This window comes from Myiozetetes cayanensis, unplaced genomic scaffold (assembly GCF_022539395.1).
Source record: "Myiozetetes cayanensis isolate MyiCay16 unplaced genomic scaffold, myiCay2020 scf16, whole genome shotgun sequence".
NCBI classification, from domain to species: domain Eukaryota; kingdom Metazoa; phylum Chordata; class Aves; order Passeriformes; family Tyrannidae; genus Myiozetetes; species Myiozetetes cayanensis.
The window spans coordinates 16,767,268-16,780,725 of record NW_026087270.1 but is presented as its reverse complement, the minus strand read 5'-3'; the positions used below and the strand labels follow the sequence as shown (position 1 = coordinate 16,780,725).

Sequence of the window (13,458 nt, the reverse complement as noted above, 5' to 3'; positions counted from 1 at the left end):
CACGCCGTGCAGCTGCAGCTCAGAAGAGCAGTGCGGATGGCTCTGGGAACTCCGGTGGAATCTGCCCCTGGAGTGACTCTGCTCAGTCTGCAGGCTGTACTGGCATTTAGCTCTTGTATAAACAGCAGCTAGGAGATGGCTCTCATAGCCATTCTTATCCAGGGACTGGGCAGCATGTGAATGAAATACCTTCTGCCCTGCCTACCCTCACTCTCCAGCAGAGTGAGCCTGGTTCCTGATCCGTTTAACCACCATGTGCCCAATAGGGATGCAGTGTCTGCTTGCATAAAGCTTGGATGGATTTTCTTGGTGTCTAAGCCTGCATAAACGTAAGGGCTTTAAGCTCTCTGAGTAAAACCTGTCACAGTAAGGCTGCTCAGGAAGTGGAAAATGTAAAAGCTGGTCACTTTGTTCCTGGCACTAAAGCATGAGTGTTGTTTTTCTGCAGGTACACAGGGCCTGACAGGTCAAGTGCTAGGGATGGTCTGGTTCACTTCAAGAGCAGCTGGTGGTGTTTCTGCACATCCTCTAGTGTGGGCAGTTGGTGGAAGATGCCAGGCAGCCCTGTCCTGGGTGTTTTCCCTGTCTTGTGCATCTATCTTGACAAATAACCCTGTGTGTTCACTGATGCATAGTAAAATTCCCTGACCAGGCCTGTGGCTACTGGTCACATCTTACTCTATCATTAAACCTTGTCATCATCCCTGCTTTATAGAGAGGTGGCTAATGAGCCTGTCAGATGTTTGCCTTTCTTCTGATCTGATTGATGACAGACAGGACTTGGTGCTTGATGCTTTATTAGCCCCTCTCCTGCCATGGTGATAAGGTACTCACTCCTCCCTTGTGTCTGTCCTGTTGGACCATGTTTTGTCCCACTCCTCTTGGCTGACTGATGTGGCAGAGCTGTCTCAGCAAGGCACTGTTTTATGCACCACTGCTGGAGTTAAGCCCCATGAAGCTGCTTCCAGCATTCCTGGAATATTAGAAATAAACTGCTGAGCTCAGCATTCAGCTAACCAGCACAAGCATGTAGTGCAGTGGCAAGCAGAGCCAGGCAGGTAGGCAGGGCACAGCTCACCACACGGCTGCCAGCGGGCACAGGCTCAAGCTGCACAGTGTCAGATTCCTCCTTGCTGCAAGGATGGGTCAGAGCACTTGGGGTGATCCCCAGAGCCCAGCTCTGGTGGAGCTCCAGGCTTCTGTGTGCTGTCAGCTCCAGGGAAGTAGTGTGGGGAGCAGCAGCTTACTGATGCCCCTGTGACCTTGTCCTGCATGGCAGTGGTAAGAGTGGCTGGGCAGAGGGGGAGGGAGAGCTCCAGGTTTCCTACTGAGCAGGGTCACACTGAGGTGTGAATTCCTACAGTCTTAGCAGCAGCTTCCCCTGGGCCCCCCTGCCCGGAGGGGACAACGTGCCCAGCAGTGTGGGTGCCAGCGCTGCTGGGACCTGGTGGGGAGGTGGGGCTGTGGCAGAGCAGCCAGCACAGCTGAAGCCCTTTGCATAAGGGGCTGTTTGTTTTGCTGAATTGTTAAACCCCATTGACAACAGCAGCCCCCACACACACACATCGATCTGCGATGGCCACACACTGATCCTTTCTCTTGTCTTCAGGCACGGATTTAGGGTTATTCTTCGCAGAGTCCCTCTGACCGGCTGCTGCTTTTTGTTCTCGCTCTGCAGGCGTACGAGTGGGCCTTGGAAGGGATGCGACACCTTGCCTGTGTCAGCATGGAGGACTGCAGCTCCCCCGAGCACTGTGCAGATGTGATCAAGTGCCTGGAGAGTTACAAGGGGCAGCACCCCGACATCAGCGCTGCCCGCTTCCAGGAGATGAAGGACTTGGCCTGTGAGCTGAAGAGTGACAAGGGGCTCAAGCAGTGGAAATTCGCGTGGTCTAAATGTCAGGAGACCAAGCTGGTTTTTGAAAAGAAACTCGAAGCAGCCTTGAGAACAAGGAAGTCTCTGCTGTCAGAGCACAGCCCAGCTGCCGGGGAGCAGCCCCAGGCTGGCAGCGAGGCTGGCAGTCTGTTCCACTGGCGGCACTCAGAGGGAGCCACCTCCAGGTCCCACTGGGACAGGACTTACAGCGCGTCCCACTGTTACAACAGGTCCAACTGCTCCCTGGAGTGGACTAAGGAGAAAGTTCCCTCGCCCTCCCTGAGCTGCCCCGCTGATGTCGGGGCTGGGGAAGACGTTGCCAGCCAAACTGCTCTCAGCCCGGGCCCTCACTCAAGCAGAGTTTTTTTTGCCAGCGGGGCCTGCAAGTCTCCAAAGCTGCCTGAAGAACAGCCAAACCTCGAGAGCATATTAGAAACCTCGGAGGTGAAGCCCCCCTCTGCATCCACTCCAGCCCCAGGGAAGCTGCCTCCCAGGAGGGTGCTCCGGAAGGCCCAGAGCTTCGACCTGCCTTGTGGGGAGAGCCTGTGGTCGAGCTGCCAGAGGAGCGAGCCGGTCAGGTACGGCAACACCGGCGTCTTCATCAAGGGGCTGGAGGTGAGCAGCACCGAGCTGGTGGACAGGACGTTCGCGCTGCGGCAGCCGGCGGCTCACAGCTGGGCTGCAGACTGTCTGCTCGAGGGGCACAGGGGCTGCCTCTCCGCCTCGGAAGCCAAGAGCTGGGGCAGGTAAGTGGCTAGGATGTTTGGTGCTTTCTCAGGTTGATGAAAAGGCAGCCAGCTGAGATGCAGGGAGCTCTGCAGAGCTGGTTATTGAGCACTGGGTACAGGGTAGGTGACTAGAGCTGCATCTCCATCGTTCCTGCACACACGTGTGGGGTGCTGAGCAAGCACACAGGGATGTCCCTGCATAGCCTGGCAGCTTTCTCGGTGGGGAGGCAGAGAAATGGGATCTGTTGCTCTTCCCTCGCAGCGTCATTCCTCTAAGAGGGGAAGGAGTCCCAGGAGAGGGAGTCTCTCAACCTTGCTGGCATTGGAGGATGAGGGGATGCAGAAACGCTGTTCAGGGACCCAGCAGAGCAGGGGTAGAGGTGCAGTGGGGGAGCAGAAACACAGTCCATTGTCCCACATACTTTTGGGCAGTGCTGGATCCAGACTGTTAGGGAAGCATTTCCAGCTTCACAGGTAAGAGACTGGATTTTTCCTTTGGGGCTGAAATTTCTGGATGTCCAGCAGCTGGCTCTTGTGCTCTTCTTTTCCCTCTCTGTCCTTGAGAGTCTCAACTTTGTTGTCATACTTCAACGTGCCTAAGCTATGGAGAGGCCGGGGATGTGAGCTGTTCTTGACAGGGGGTCTCCAGGCAGGTCTTTCAGCTGCTCTCATTGGAAGAACTGTCCTCTGAACAACCAGAGGAGTTGGCTTGGGGAAAAGCTGAGGCAGGGACACGTTGGAGTGGTTATGTTTGGTGCTACACTGCCTCGCAGTGGCAACCTCGAGTACCTCAGAGGCACCCTTAGATATGTGGAGCAGCCCATGCTGGGAACTGCTGTTTGCTGATGAGGTGTTACACGGTTTGCTTCCTGCTCTTGCTTTACTAGGACAAGGGATGTGTGCCCTGCTGAGCTTGGGCCAGGATCACAGCCAGCCCGAGGCTCGCTCTCCCTGAACAGGAAAGCTGTCAGGGTTTCTTAGAATCACAGAATATCCCAAGTCAGAAGGGACCCACAGGGATAATTGAGTCCAACTCCTGACTGCATTGAACAACTCCAAGATTTCCCCCTGTGCCTGAGAGCGTTGTCCAAGCACTCTTGAACTCTGTCAGGCTTAGTGCCGTGAATGTGCTTCCCTGGGGAGCCTGTTCCACTGCCCAACCACTCTCTGGGTGAGGAACTTTTTCCCAGTATCCAGCCTAAACCTCTGCTGACACAGCTTCATGCCATTCCCTTGGGTCCTGTCAGTGCTCAGGGTCAGTGCTATCCCAGGTAGTTGTTCACATGAGCCTGGGTTGTGCTGAGGGATCATCTCCCCTCTGTGCTGGGTCTCTGCAGAGACAGTGCAGTGCTCTGCAGGCGTTCTGGCTGCCGTGACCCTGCCGCAGCCTGGGGTCCCTTCAGGGCCTTGTGCTTGCTGTTGCAGCAAACTGCGGCACATCATCGACGAGATGGTCACCACGGAGCGGGAGTACGTGCGGTCGCTGCGCTACATCATCGACAGCTACTTCCCCGAGATGGAGCGCCTGGACCTGCCCCAGGACCTGCGCGGCAAGCGCAGCGTCATCTTCGGCAACCTGGAGAAGCTCTACGACTTCCACAGCCAGTACTTCCTGCGGGAGCTGGAGAGCTGCTGTAACCACCCGCTGCGGGTCAGCCACTGCTTCCTGCGACACGTAAGGACCGTCAGCACCTCCCCCCTGGGGTGGGGCTGCTCCGGGCATGTGCTCGGCCCCCAGCCCAGCAGTGCCTGTGTATTTGGTGTGTTAGTGGGCTGTGGGAGGGGGAGGACTACCTTGTGCTGGGCTGGTTTGTCCCCTTCCAGCTCAAATGCTAGGTTGGACTGGGATGGCTGTGTGAGGCTGAACCCAGATGGCACCAAATGCTCTTTGCCACTAAAAGACACATCCAGGGAAGCAAAATGTCTGTTCTTGAAGCCCATCTGCTTCTGCAGTGGCATCCCATACCCACCTTCTGTCTGTGGTGTAAGGGGGGAATGACTTCAGTGACCAGAGGTGCAGACCTGCTGCTCTGGGTGAAAAGGGCTGCTGGACAGAAGCATGGGGCACAGGTCTTAAGGTCAGCTGCCCCCATGCACATATTTGCTGCTACCAGGTGTGAATGGTGCCAGGTTAATATTGGAGTATGGAAGGGGCAAGGGCTGACAGGACAGTGGATTAAAGAGTCCTGGCTACCATAGGAGTAGGAACACGAGTACATTCCCTGGCTCTTAATGAGCTTGGAGCAAAGTCATTCCCAATATCCCAGGAGGCTCTGGTGCAGCCTGGGAGAGGCAGAAGTAGTACTAGAGTAACCTGCCAGGGGCACAGCTGTCACTGTGCCCTGGGTGTGTGGGTCTCACTGGAGGATGGATCTCTTCTGCAGAAGGACCAGTTTGGAATGTATGCATTGTATAGTAAGAACAAGCCGAAGTCAGACTCGCTGCTGGCCAGCCATGGGAATACCTTCTTCAAGGTGAGTCCCTCTGCCTGCATCGTGATTGCTCAGGGTGTTTGGGTCCTGAACCAGTCTGTTTAAACAAACCAACTTTCCTTCCTGAGGCAGGCTCAGTGCTGCCTCTGCTTCCCTGGCATGTGTCTGCACAGGAGCAAGGGGGGGACAGGGCAGAAGAGCAGTGAGGGCTTTGGAAAAGGAGCCCAGCACACAGCAGTGCTGGTCCTGTGGCCTTACGTTTCCCTGAGAGCACTTGTTTTCTCTGAGTACCCCAGCCAGGAGATCTGTGGCTGTCAGTGCCTGCCTGGGGGCACGGGGAAGCTGCTGCCTTCACTCTGCTGCATTTCTCAGTTGAAGCAGGTGCAGCTGGGGGATAAGATGGACCTGGCCTCCTACCTGCTGAAACCCATCCAGAGGATGAGCAAATACGCCCTGCTCCTGAAGGACCTGATCAAGGAGTGCAGCGAGGCTCAGGAGCAGGAGCTGGGCTACCTCCGTGCAGCTGAGGAGATGGTGAAGTTTCAGCTCCGGCATGGAAATGACCTGCTGGCCATGGATGCCATCCGTGACTGTGACGTACGTTCCGGTGTCCTCCCCTGCCCAGGGGGGCAGAGCCACACTTCTTCCCCTTCTCTGGGCTTGGGGTCTTTGGATTGTATGGTGAGCCTCCCCTCAGATTCCCACAGTGCTCAGGGTGCTGTGTGCCAGTCCAGCGTAGCAGGACACTGAGGCATGGGGCAAGGGAACAACGGGGCTTGGAGGTCTCCTTGATCTGTCAGGACAGACAGCCTGGGTGCTGTTACCTGAGTGGGGTGAGCTGCTTGTCATAAACACACTGCCAGGTGCTCACCAGTGATGACAGGCAGCCTGGCAGCCCTTGCACATGCTGTCCTGCAGGCTGCTTTGGGCCTTTCATCTTGTCTGAGCTGGTGAAAAAAAGGTTAGGCAGTTTGCAAGAAGGAATTCAAGCTGGTACTGATACCAGGGGTAGGACAAAATCATCTGGGTGGGACTTGAAGGAGAGGCATGCAAAGTGCAGAAACCCCAGGGCTCAGGTGTAGGGCTGCCTGGATCATCCTGCTGTAGTCTCACTAGGATGTGCTCTGTGTCCAGGTAAACCTGAAGGAGCAGGGGCAGCTGGTGCGTCAGGATGAGTTCACCATCTGGCTGGGCCGTAGGAAGTGCCAGCGCCACGTCTTCCTCTTTGAGGATCTGATCCTCTTCAGCAAGCCCAAGAAGATCCAGGGTGGCTTTGATGTCTATATCTACAAGTGCTCCTTCAAGGTAAGGGCAGCTCTGCTGCTCCCTCCTGTGTGAGAGGTCCATGGCTGGTTTCCCCATGGAGTTGCCCCTGAAATGGGAAGCAGGAGCACCTTCAGCAGAAGAGCTGCTCCCACCACTTCTAAGCCTTCTCCAAGCCATGCAGTGAAGCCAGAGGTGAATATTTAACACATTAATGCCTAGGCCCTCTCTGTGCTGTGAGATGGAGGGCAGCATTTTCTGAGGGCTGGGGAGTGTGAGGGAAAGGCAGTGTGTGTGTGGCAGGGAAGTGGTGCTAACTCCGGATGAAGCACTGGGAATTGCCTGAGCTGTGTGTGCTCAGCTGTGTCCAGATCGTATGTGCTCCTGACAGGACCTCAGGCTCCTTCCCACTGGCTGTGCCGAGCTGGAGGTAGCTGTGGCACAGGGTTCAGGCAGAGGTTACCCTTCCTGTTCCTGGTGCAGCCTGGCTGATGCTTTGCTTTCCTCACAGACTGCAGACATTGGTCTGACAGAGAACTCTGGAGACAGCGGCCTGCGCTTTGAGATCTGGTTCCGGAGGCGGAAGTCCAGCGACACCTACATCCTCCAGGCCAGCTCAGCTGAGACTAAGCAGGCCTGGACCAGTGACATTGCCAAGATCCTGTGGCAGCAGGCAGCCCGCAATAAAGGTGTGATTCCTCCCTGGGGCGTCTGTGCCGCAAAAGGTGCGGGAGCCCTGTTCGGCTCGTGCTGTCCTGAGTAGGTTTGGAGCCTCTTAGCAGGCAGCTCTGTGCAGCAAGCAGCTGTGTGCTGGCATGCAGCCTCAGGAGCATGTGCTGGGCTTGGCTGGGCATGTCCCTTCCCTGTCCCTCATCCCCAGGGAACTCAACCAGTCCAAGCTCTGTGTGACTGTAGAGAAATAGGAGCACAGGGTTCTCTGTCCACAGTGAGCACGGGCTGTGCCCCTGAAAGACTTGCTGCTCTCCCTGTGGTCTAGGCCATTACTGGAGTGGGAGCTGCCTGAATCAGGCTGGCTGAGTCCCTCCTCTCCCTCCCCAGGCTTCCCGCTTGGCAGGACTCTACTAGGCAGCATGGCACTGAGCTGCTTGGCCAGAGCAGGGCACGACTGCTTGTTGGAGACTCTGCAGGGCTGGGGAGCGAGGGGAGAACAGATCCAATCTCAGCAGTTCAGGAGCAGCCAAGCCCAGGAGTGCTCTGTCCTGGAGTTGTGTAATGCCTGTTGGGAGGGTCGGGTCAACCTCATCATGTGGCTGTGGGTCTCTTCCTCTCCAGAAATCCGTATGCAGGAGATGGTCTCCATGGGTGTGGGTAACAAGCCATTCCTGGACATCAAACCCAGCGAGGCAGCTATCAATGACCGTGCTATCGATTACATCATGAAAGGCAGAGGTAGGTGCCAACTGTGCCTTCCACCTTGCTCTGTGTGAGCCAGGCAGGGCTGGTTCTCAGGGCTCTTTTTAATACATTTTCTGGCAGGTGCCAGGACCAGAGCATCAATCGCAGTGTCTCAGTTTGACCATTCCAACCCGTTCAAGAGGACGCAAGCACAGCTCTCCACTGGCAGCACCCACACTGCCTACAACCCTTCCTCCTCCTCTTCCCTGCTGGGACCCCTCAACCTCCACATGTATGTGAACCAGGCTCTGCTGCCAGAAGTCCTGCCCCCCAGATGCCCCTTTGACATCGGCACCTGCATCGAGGAGGACGAGCTGGAGCACGAGACAAGCAGCCAACCGTCCCTGAGTACGTGGGGTCCCGCCGCTCTGCGGCTCCTGGGAGGGGCGGGCTCATCCCCTCACCTTGCTCTGCACTGTGCACTCACACCAGGCTCTGGGGGTCACAGCAGTGCCCCAGGCCAGGGCATGAGGGCCCTGCCCTTCTGTGCCAGCTCTGTTTCATCTTCCACAGGGGGAGTTAGCTCAGACACAGGGATTATAAAGTGCCTGCTGAGCTGCAGCCATACCCATGACAGCCTTGGTGCTGTGTACTGGTGCTGCTGTGGCCTTGGGCACTCATGTCTCTGCCCCTCTGCTATGAAACACTCTGTCCCTTGCCCTCATCAGCCTGGTCCAGTGACCCCTTGGCTTCCCTCATGTGAACTTCCCTGGCCAGCCCATACCAATCTCCAGCATCATTATGACTCAGTTTCCTTGTCTTGTTTTGTTGCCTGGGGCTTTAAAGAGACCCAGAGAGTAGAATGGCTGATCTGTGGGGTTGTGTGGCCAGTGCCTCTGCAAACAGGTACATTATCAAGTGTGTGTGGCACAGGCCATATGCAGCCCAAATTCATGGTTATCAGTGACCTTCCTCTCTTTCCCCAGCAACAGAGAGCTCAGAGTCATCGCACTGCATGTCAGCCACGGGCTCCAGCGGCTCTGACAGCGGCTGCGTCTCCAACGTCCCCCAGGAAAGCTTCTGTGAAGACATGGGCTCGCCCCCCTACGTGCCCATAGCCCCACAGCACAGCTCTGCGGTGGAGGGGAGACCCAGGTTCACAAACAGCCAGTACATTTCTGCAGTAAGTGCCAGCAGCCAAAACACTGTCTTCACTTTGCCTGTTCCTGCCACTGCCTCCCCAGTTCCAGCCACTGCCTCTCACGGGGGCACCGAAGATGCTGCTTTTGGGCTCGGGGTCACTGTGGGCAAGTGACATTTCCCCTGGCAGAGACTTGGCTCCTCTGGGGCAGGCAAGAGCCCCTCTGGTGCAGGAGCCACCCCTGCGGTGGCCAAGATCCCCGAGGAGATGAGCTGGAAAGGACCTGCAGTGCTGGAGGCTGCACGAGGAGGGGATGCTGCACAAACAGGAGCTATAATGCTGTCATGGGCTGGGGTACATATGGAACCTCCTGGGATGGCTGGAGCTCTGCTGCAGATACTGCCAAGCTCCTTTCCCGGGAGGTTTGGGCCTTTTTTTGGGGAACAATGAGATGGAGGAGCAGGAGCCTGTTGCTCTGAGATGTCAGTGTGTTTCCTCTTATGTTCCTGAGAGTTCTCAGCTGCTTGCCTTCCCCCTAGATCTTGTCCTGGTGCTGTTGTCCTCTAACCCTGTACTAATGCTGGCTTCTCTCCTCTGCAGAAAGCAGGCCAGGTCACCAAAAGTCACTCGAGAATAGTGTGAGCCCCTCGGCCCCGCCTCAGGAAGTGGAGTTGTTGTAAGTAGCCCCTGAAGGGGGGATTTTCCAGCAGCTCTGAGGGCTGGTCAGGTTTGTCAGTAGCTCTTAGTCAGGGGAACCTCACCCTCTGCTTCTTGGTGAGTTTTCCCCATGCATTCCTGACTGGTCTCTGAGGCTCTGATCCATGAGAAGACCAGCTCCCATGGAGCCAACACTTGGAACAGCCAGTCTGATCCATCTGCCTTGCAGAACCAGAACAAGCAAAATCACTATCAGGTAGTAGAGGCTTGAGCACCACCCAGTCACCAGTGTTCAGATGAGCTGCTTTCCTCTGAATGCTGCCCTCCTGTCTAACCACTAATCTGTTTCTCGTGGCTGTTTGCCAGAATCCTGCTCTGAGTCCCCCTGAACTACCCTGGGGAGTCCACGGTATTCTCCTCTAGCTGAATTTATCCCACAGTTCCCTTTGAACCTCCAAAGGAAACTGCACGTCAGGCAGAGGAACCTGCTAGGCTGTGGTCAGGACGTCCTGAGGGAGCTGCCAGATGTTGCTCCTGTACTTAGTGAGTCTGGGAGGATGCCTTGGCTGGGAGGAAATGGTTGATCTGAGGAGGGGTTGAACCCTGACAGGGCTCGAAGCCAAGCAGGGCTTCCATCATGTCAGGGCCCACTCAAACCAGCCCTCCTCTGTGTCCTTGGGGCTGAGCCTCCCTTTTCCCAGGGAGCAGAGGGGTGGGAATGTGAGGGGCAGGACTAGGCCGTGAGTGATGGAGGCTTGTGGGGTTGGCACCGTGGGGTGTTACACACACACAGGCCCGTGGCTTGTGATCTGCAGGTGTTCATAATCAGCTGAACAGAACTAGCCAGGGTTCAAATGTAACATCCAGAAGGGGCAGACAAGACTTTTGGAGTGGCCACAGAAGCCACAGGTTTGCTGGCCCGTGTAGCCTTTGGGCGAGTCCTGAGGCACAGAGACACATCCCCCGTGGGGGAAGAGCCGCGTTTCTCCTGCAGGGCTCTTCCAGCAAAACATTCTTTCCCCACCAGAACTGAGCTTGGACAAATGGTGGTTTTCAGGTGTTGCAAAGTCACTGCTGGCCAGGACAGAGGGACCTGCGGGCTCCTGCCACGTCAGGGGAGTGCAGCCGGTCTAACCCATTGCACGGTGCTGTGTTCCAGGTTTGATTGCCATTTCAAACTCCCTGAAGACCTCAGGCCTCTGACCAGCAGAAGGAGACAGTCTTCACCCATGAAGATTTTTTTTTTGGCCCGTACTCAGGCTCTTTCAAACAGCCCAAAACCTGAACCTCTGCCTGGGGGGAAGTCCCAAGAAGGTTTCTGTCAACTACACTTAATAGCTTTGGTGTTGGATGGGACCTTGGGCGTTCCAAACTCGTTGGCCCTATATTTATGAGTAATAAGTAACATAACAGTTTGGAGGAAAAAAAAAATGTATTATTTTTAAAGCTAAGAGCTGTACAGATTTTTGTTACAAGTGACTCTGTTACTATTTGTTGTGTAAGCTGCACATTTTATAAAGTTTTTGGAAGGGCATGAAGAGAAACTGAGGTATTTAAGAAAAGTAGTGTAACTTTCTATTTCAGGGTTATATTGACCTGGACTCAAGGTGTAACGTCCTTCCTTATGTTCTAAATATGTCTATTATAGCAATAATTTATTTTCTTGGCTTAACACTTCTGTTTTAATAAAAGCAGTTTCATTGTTGTAGTGAATTGTTTCTTCAGATGGTTCTTCCAGTGCCTCGGTGCTGAGCTAATCTCTGTCATAACCATCTCTCAGCTCTGCCACTCTCCCTGTGCCATCTCTGCACTAACCACCTGCCAGCTCAGCCTCGAAATCCTCAGCTCCTCTGCCAGAAAAGGGGAGGATTTCCCAGGTAGAGACTCCCCTGATGCCAGTGGGGAGGCCAAGGCAGACTGAGGAGTTTGGAGCAGCCAGCAGGGGAACGGGTTCTTTGGGAGGTCAGGAGGCCACCAAAGTTCCTGGCTCTGTTTGAAGCCACTTCCCCCTTGTAGCTGCTGTCCCAGTGCCAGTCTCTCTCTCCCTGCTGGGCCAGGTCCCAGGGGCTCCGTTCAGGCTCTGTTGTGCCTTGTCCTGGCTGTGCCCCTGGTTTTGGGGTGACTGGCTGCTTGCTTCGCCTCCAGCTCACCCCTCTCCTGGTACTTCAGTCGTGGCTTGTTTGAGGAGCTTTAGATGGTGCTGGCATCCGAGACCAACAGGTTTTGAGTGTAAAAAGTGTTGATTAAAATGCTGAACCTTAAAGTGCATGTTGTTCAAAGTAACACAACGTAACTGGAGGCTAAACGTGCCCTGTGTCCCGAGGTGGCTCAGTCACCAGTAACACCCAGCTCCCTGCCAGGCTGTGACACCCTCCCTGTTCTTGGAGGAAATGAAAATTAGCATTTTTGGAAACAGTGGTTACTTGCTGCCACGCTCCTGTTTACTCCTGGTTTGTGCAGGGCTATAAATGAGGCTCCCCCAGGGGTGGAGGGAGTGTCACCTTTGGCCTGAGGAGGAAGATGGAGCAGTGCTTTGTTTAACTGCAGTTTTCTCCCCTGGGCACTGCAGAGCTGCAGTCTGGGGTGTTACAGCCCCACAGCCACCCTGGAGACAGTGTTCCTTCAGGTTTGGAAATTCCTGTACTGTACATAAAACACTTGTTTTATTGTTAATGAGCTGGATGTTTTTTACAAAACCTTGTTCTTTTTTCAGACAGCGCAGAGAACACAGTTTTGACACCTTTGCACAAAATTGGGTGTGAAACAGTTACACAGGGAATATTTTACAAGTTACTGTTTTGAGATAATTGCTGGGTTAATGCACGGTTTTGGGGCTGTCAGGACAGCAATAGCTCGTGTAAGAGGGAGAGAATTTACTAATGCAACAAGAGGGACATGAGACTTCCCGAATTTCTCAGTTTCAAAGGTTTCTGCATTGCTGGAAAGTTGTTTACCTGATACTGTTTTTTCAGGGTTGGATTGATTTAATAAAGGTTATTTTCTTTGTATGGCTCTTGTTTACACTGTGTCATGATTTCAGCATCAGAGTACTGGAGCAGATTGAAGTAATGCTTCTCTAACCCAGCCCAGCAGGTTGTTGGGGTGAGGCTGATGGTGCCTGTCATTTTAATACTGAAAAGTACATAAAACTTTTTTTTTTTTCCCCTGTTTCATATCTGGCACTCAACCAGTGAGAAAAAAAGCTTGGTTTTATTGCCATAAATAAAACTTTTCCCTTTGCCTCCCTTGACCTCCACAGAGTCTGAGCTGCATGTCAAGAATCACAGAGTGATCTCATTCCAACTCCCTGCCATGAACAGGGACCTCCCTCAGGGCCCCATCCAACCCTTCCAGAGATGGGGAATGCAGGAAGGCTGGCTGGGTGGAATGGGGGATATTCCCAGGACAGTCATCCCCTGTGTTCCTCCACACTGTCCTTTTGGAAAACATTTTCCAGCCTTGGAGCAGAGATACCAGCAGAGGGGGCAGGTGGGGTGTTTTTCAGCTGGACTAATCCAACTTCGCTGATCCTGCCACAGAAAAACCCCCTCAAAAATCTGAAGAGAAATGCGATTTTCCTTTTTGCTGAAGATGTGCAGACAGTGGGCCAATCCATTTTTGAGACAATTCCATTAAAAAAAAAAAAAGAAAAAGAAAAAAAAGGTTTAGAAACCAGAAGAAACTCAGAGTTTAGATAAAGGAAATTCAAATACTACTGTATGAAAACACACATTTCATGCATCCAGCACGTAGGGACTCACCCTCCACTGGCACAAGGCAAAACTGTGCAGTAATTACAATAAAAACACTTTTTTATAAAAACTAAATAGCAGATTAAATCTTTGTTTCAGGTGTCCATTTAATATTTCCAATTATGCAGGCACAGAATAGGAGGAGAGGAAGAACCATCACGTCCCTGTTTCCCGTGACAGTAAATCCAGTGGTGCCCCATCAGGATGAATTTATTGTCAGGCAAACTGAACCTTCCCAGGGAGCAGCAGAAAG

At 53.9% G+C, this 13,458-nt stretch overlaps 1 protein-coding gene across 4 annotated transcripts in view; it reads left to right on the top strand.

Moving 5' to 3' along the window:
- PLEKHG4 (pleckstrin homology and RhoGEF domain containing G4) overlaps window positions 1-12,465 on the top strand; it is a 78,041-nt gene extending 65,576 nt beyond the window's left edge. Inside the window, exons 14-24 of one of the 4 annotated variants that reach the window (XM_050311482.1) lie at window positions 1,679-2,622; window positions 4,030-4,279; window positions 4,989-5,078; window positions 5,409-5,633; window positions 6,171-6,341; window positions 6,811-7,024; window positions 7,593-7,709; window positions 7,797-8,063; window positions 8,642-8,838; window positions 9,397-9,472; window positions 10,613-12,465. In XM_050311482.1, coding sequence (XP_050167439.1) covers window positions 1,679-2,622; window positions 4,030-4,279; window positions 4,989-5,078; window positions 5,409-5,633; window positions 6,171-6,341; window positions 6,811-7,024; window positions 7,593-7,709; window positions 7,797-8,063; window positions 8,642-8,838; window positions 9,397-9,438 — 2,517 coding nt within the window. In that variant the 3' untranslated portion in view covers window positions 9,439-9,472; window positions 10,613-12,465. Of the gene's footprint in view, window positions 1-1,678; window positions 2,623-4,029; window positions 4,280-4,988; window positions 5,079-5,408; window positions 5,634-6,170; window positions 6,342-6,810; window positions 7,025-7,592; window positions 7,710-7,796; window positions 8,064-8,641 lie in introns of all 4 variants that reach the window. The other 3 variants (XM_050311483.1, XM_050311479.1, XM_050311481.1) reach the window with 3 other exon arrangements.
- Window positions 12,466-13,458: the final 993 nt, after the last annotated feature.